This window comes from Myripristis murdjan, chromosome 10 (assembly GCF_902150065.1).
Source record: "Myripristis murdjan chromosome 10, fMyrMur1.1, whole genome shotgun sequence".
Classification (NCBI taxonomy): Eukaryota; Metazoa; Chordata; class Actinopteri; order Holocentriformes; family Holocentridae; genus Myripristis; species Myripristis murdjan.
The window spans coordinates 14495903-14499999 of NC_043989.1; the positions used below are offsets into that span (position 1 = coordinate 14495903).

Below are 4097 nucleotides of genomic sequence, written 5' to 3' on the forward strand. Positions count from 1 at the left end.
ACGACCTTGAGCCAACTTAGTCCAAAAACAAAGTGCAACAGCAATAATGGCACCCCCCCGATTCAAATCGAGTGACTCTGCAATGACAAAATCAAGAATAAATAAATATCTTGAGCAAGTGATGTTTGCTGGTTTGTGGTGGACTTAATGACCGCAGGCTCGCTGTGATTCAGGCTGAGTGATGAGGGCAAACAGTAAAATCTGAATCGAAGGACATCACTTAGCCCCGCCCACGACTCCCCCCGGTCCACCAATCAAACTTCAGAGTAGAAGTTCACGTTTTTTCTCGCGCACAGTCTTCTTAAACCCCCTCTCCCGTATGACTTCGGCCATTTCAGCTCCACCGGCATAACCCCCACCGGTCCCAGCTCCTGAACGGGAAGGTATCTGATAACATTTGAAGATGAGCGAACAAGCCATTTCTTTCGCCAAGGACTTCTTGGCCGGTGGCATCGCCGCTGCCATCTCCAAAACAGCTGTGGCCCCCATCGAGAGAGTGAAGCTGCTCCTCCAGGTGAGTGGGACGCTCCGGACGGGGTTTCCACGCAGGCTAGTGGCTAACTTTAATTGATTTGAGTAGGCGTTCACCGCTGCAGCTGGTCCACCACTGCAGTGCGAAACACACACTGGGGGATTAAATGGCGTTAGTGGTTTCAGTCATGTCACGGGTGGGAGGGTGGTGATGGAATAAAACTTGTTTTGGGTAACGCCGGGCTAACAGGTGCAGCGGTGTTTGTGAACCGGAGTCCAAACAAGGTAAAGCACAGCAGCTGAGTCCGGTTAAGTCAAATCAGGCATCAAGGCGCATCCGACCTGTTATGTAATCCACTGGCGAGCAAGCTCTCAGTCCTGCAGAAGACAACGGGACACCATTTTCTGTATTTATTGTATTAAAAGCATACTCATCCCCTCATGACTGAAAGTGTTAAAGTAGAGGCTCAACAGCATGTAGCCAAGGTCACAACAAGGGTAGCAGGACTTGATCCAGTCGGAGTCCTGGCTCGCCTCTGCACAGGGCCCCAGATCACGAGCAGGAGGCGGGGCTGTCAGGAGTTGTTGAATGGGTGCCATCAAAGTTGTACTCTGGCTTGGACTCAAATGTGTCTGTGACGCAGTCTCATATGCAAAGGAATTTATGGCCTAATGAGCATGCCTTCAGCTGTCAGTCCCAGTGTAGACAGTTAATTGGTTGTTCACCTTAAAGCTCCTTTGCACTTCGACCACGTCTGGCACAGGACAGGAGCTAATCAGGAGACGTATTGATTAACCAGAGCAGCTTGTTAACTGATTTTGTTTAGCCCCCCCTTAGGTCTTCTGCTTTGCATTTTTAAATGTTAACACTGAGATCTAATGTATTGCAATCTCTCTGTTGTGACTGCAGGTACAACATGCCAGCAAACAGATCACAGCCGACAAGCAGTACAAGGGCATCGTGGACTGCATTGTTCGTATCCCCAAGGAGCAGGGATTCCTTTCATTCTGGAGAGGAAATCTGGCAAACGTCATCAGATACTTCCCCACACAGGCTCTCAACTTTGCATTCAAGGACAAGTACAAGAAGATTTTCCTCGACGGCGTGGACAAGCACAAACAGTTCTGGAGGTACTTCGCCGGGAACTTGGCCTCCGGTGGTGCTGCTGGAGCCACGTCGCTGTGCTTCGTCTACCCCCTCGACTTCGCCAGAACACGTCTGGCTGCTGATGTCGGCAAAGCTGGGCAGGAGCGTGAATTCAAAGGCCTGGGAGACTGCTTGGTGAAGATCTCAAAGTCTGATGGCATCAAGGGTCTCTACCAGGGCTTCAGCGTTTCAGTACAGGGCATCATTATCTACAGAGCTGCTTACTTTGGCATCTATGACACAGCCAAGGGTGAGTCACCATTGTCAGACACCATGAAGTTCATTGTCTTGGAAGTTTAATTTCTGCTGTTTTTACAGGCACCTTTGACTTGCAGATTTTGTTCATCCTCCTGATGTGTTTCCTCTGCAGGCATGCTTCCAGATCCCAAGAACACACACATTGTTGTCAGCTGGATGATTGCTCAGTCTGTGACTGCAGTTGCTGGTCTTGTGTCTTACCCCTTTGATACCGTCCGTCGTCGTATGATGATGCAGTCTGGACGCAAAGGAGGTAATGATTAGATACGAAACATAGTGTTGAACTTCCAATAATGTGTTAATGTTTTCCTTGAGTGGAGTTGTAATGTTGGCTGTTACTCTGTTTCAGCTGACATCATGTACAGTGGCACCCTCGACTGCTGGAGGAAGATCGCACGTGATGAGGGCAGCAAAGCTTTCTTCAAGGGAGCTTGGTCCAATGTTCTCAGAGGCATGGGTGGTGCTTTCGTGCTGGTCCTGTACGATGAGCTTAAGAAAGTCATCTAAATTGATCTTTTTTGTATGTCCGCTGTTCATATTGTGAAGTTAAACTGTAACATATCTTGTACATTTGGAAGGACTTAAATGGCGCAATATTTATAGGGACCAACTAGTATACTGCTACTAGTTGTACTGGGGGAATCTGTTATGCACTCTTCTCTTGGCCCATGTTTTTTGTTTTTGTTTTGCCCCTCACCAGAATGTCATTCCCTGAACACAGGAACCTTGCCGGAAAAGCAAATAAAGGCAACCTACTGAGTGATCTCCCGCCTGGTTTTGAATGTAATGCTGTGTGTGAAGGGTGCTACTAGGTGACGCGGTGTCCTGTCTGCTCATGTCCTCAGTCATTTCTCTGGGAAGCCATTTGGCATCGCCTTCCTTGACATGTAAGCTTAGAGCTGGGACAGCCTCCCGGGTTGTGGTTGGGCTTCGGCCAAAGTCAGCTGAGAAATTAAACCGCTGGTAATGTTCCAACTAAGACTCAAATTAACTAAGGATAGACAAGTGATGTGCAGGTCTAAGAAATCAGGACATTTTTCAGTTTATTGAACATGTAGTGATAGTTAACAAGTAACATTTGTTCTGGTGATGTGCCACAGAGAAGCGACCAGGATTACCTGTAGTGAGGTGGATTACTCCAGCCTTCTAAATATACATTTATCTCCTGTCAAGCCTCTTCTGACTCAAACTGGTGTGACTGAGGACTTTAACCTTGAGCTAGTACACCATATACCAGCCTGCATGTCACCTGTCGAGCCAAGTCATTTACTACTGCAGTAAAATGATTACCTTATCTCTAACAAGCAAGATCTAAAATCGTGATTTTTGTCTTTTATGATTTACATTTCCAGTAAACTATAAGAAAAGATGCAATAGATCACACTTTGGCAGGTGCTGATGTGATTTTAAAGGAGTGTCATAATTTGAATTCCTTCTGAAACATGATCACAGCAGCTGCAGGGAAGCACATGACCGGCCAAATGTCTGTCAACACAAATAGACAGAAGTACTCTTTGCCCCCTGACATCTACGCTATCATAGTGTCATTAGCGGCTCCGTAGTAACAGATTGTAGCATAACACTTACCCTCCTCTTTCCTGTCCAAAGATGGCACAGTCACAGTGGCTACCTAGTTATGTCATCAAAATCTCTGCTCTGTTTTTGAAAGCTTATAGCGCCTGTGTTTTACTCCTATTTGGACACTGACTTCTGTAACTTCTGTTACTTTGGATGATAAACTTGCCAGCGCCAATTTCAGATGACCAGTAAAAAAGCTACAGCTCTTTACTGTGGTCAGATTGTTGCCATGTGTTGTAAGAAAAAACAAAACCTTAGTTTGGAATTTCCTGGTAATGATTGTATTCTCAGGTTCTCTTTCCAAGCCCAGTATTGGATTGTTTCCATTATTGATCAGCTGTGACTACAGGTGGAGTTACCCTCTTTGTATGGATGACATTGTTTGGGTAAATTAGAGTAAGATAGGGTGGGAGATATCAATACTGATTTGAAAAACCATGCTGTTGCTGCACAGCAGTAGCATTGTCATTGTAATCTCTAGAGAAGCTGTTTCTCAACTATCAATTTTCTAGCAGTTTGTCATTTATTCATCTGATGTGGGCAAGTGAACTCAAAATAAATCATACACCCCAAATAATGACTGAAGAGCAAAAACAGCATTGCAGAGCTCACTGTATTTATGGGCATTTTTATTTTGTTTACT

General features: G+C 45.7%; 1 protein-coding gene across 1 annotated transcript; it reads left to right on the plus strand.

Moving 5' to 3' along the window:
• The first annotated feature begins 311 nt into the window (after positions 1–311).
• Positions 312–2640, plus strand: slc25a5 (solute carrier family 25 member 5). The gene is made up of 4 exons (XM_030061855.1): positions 312–514; positions 1382–1868; positions 1989–2129; positions 2226–2640. Exons 1-4 carry the CDS (start codon positions 404–406, stop codon positions 2381–2383), a joined length of 897 nt encoding a protein of 298 aa, XP_029917715.1. The 5' UTR covers positions 312–403; the 3' UTR covers positions 2384–2640.
• The last annotated feature ends 1457 nt before the right edge of the window (positions 2641–4097 follow it).

Coding starts and splice junctions, on each gene's coding strand:
- slc25a5 (XM_030061855.1), top strand. CDS start 404: ATGAGCGAACAAGCCATTTCTTTCGCCAAGGACTTCTTGGCCGGTGGC. Junction 515..1,381: donor GAGTGAAGCTGCTCCTCCAG/GTGAGTGGGACG, acceptor TTGTGACTGCAG/GTACAACATGCCAGCAAACA. Junction 2,130..2,225: donor GCAGTCTGGACGCAAAGGAG/GTAATGATTAGA, acceptor ACTCTGTTTCAG/CTGACATCATGTACAGTGGC.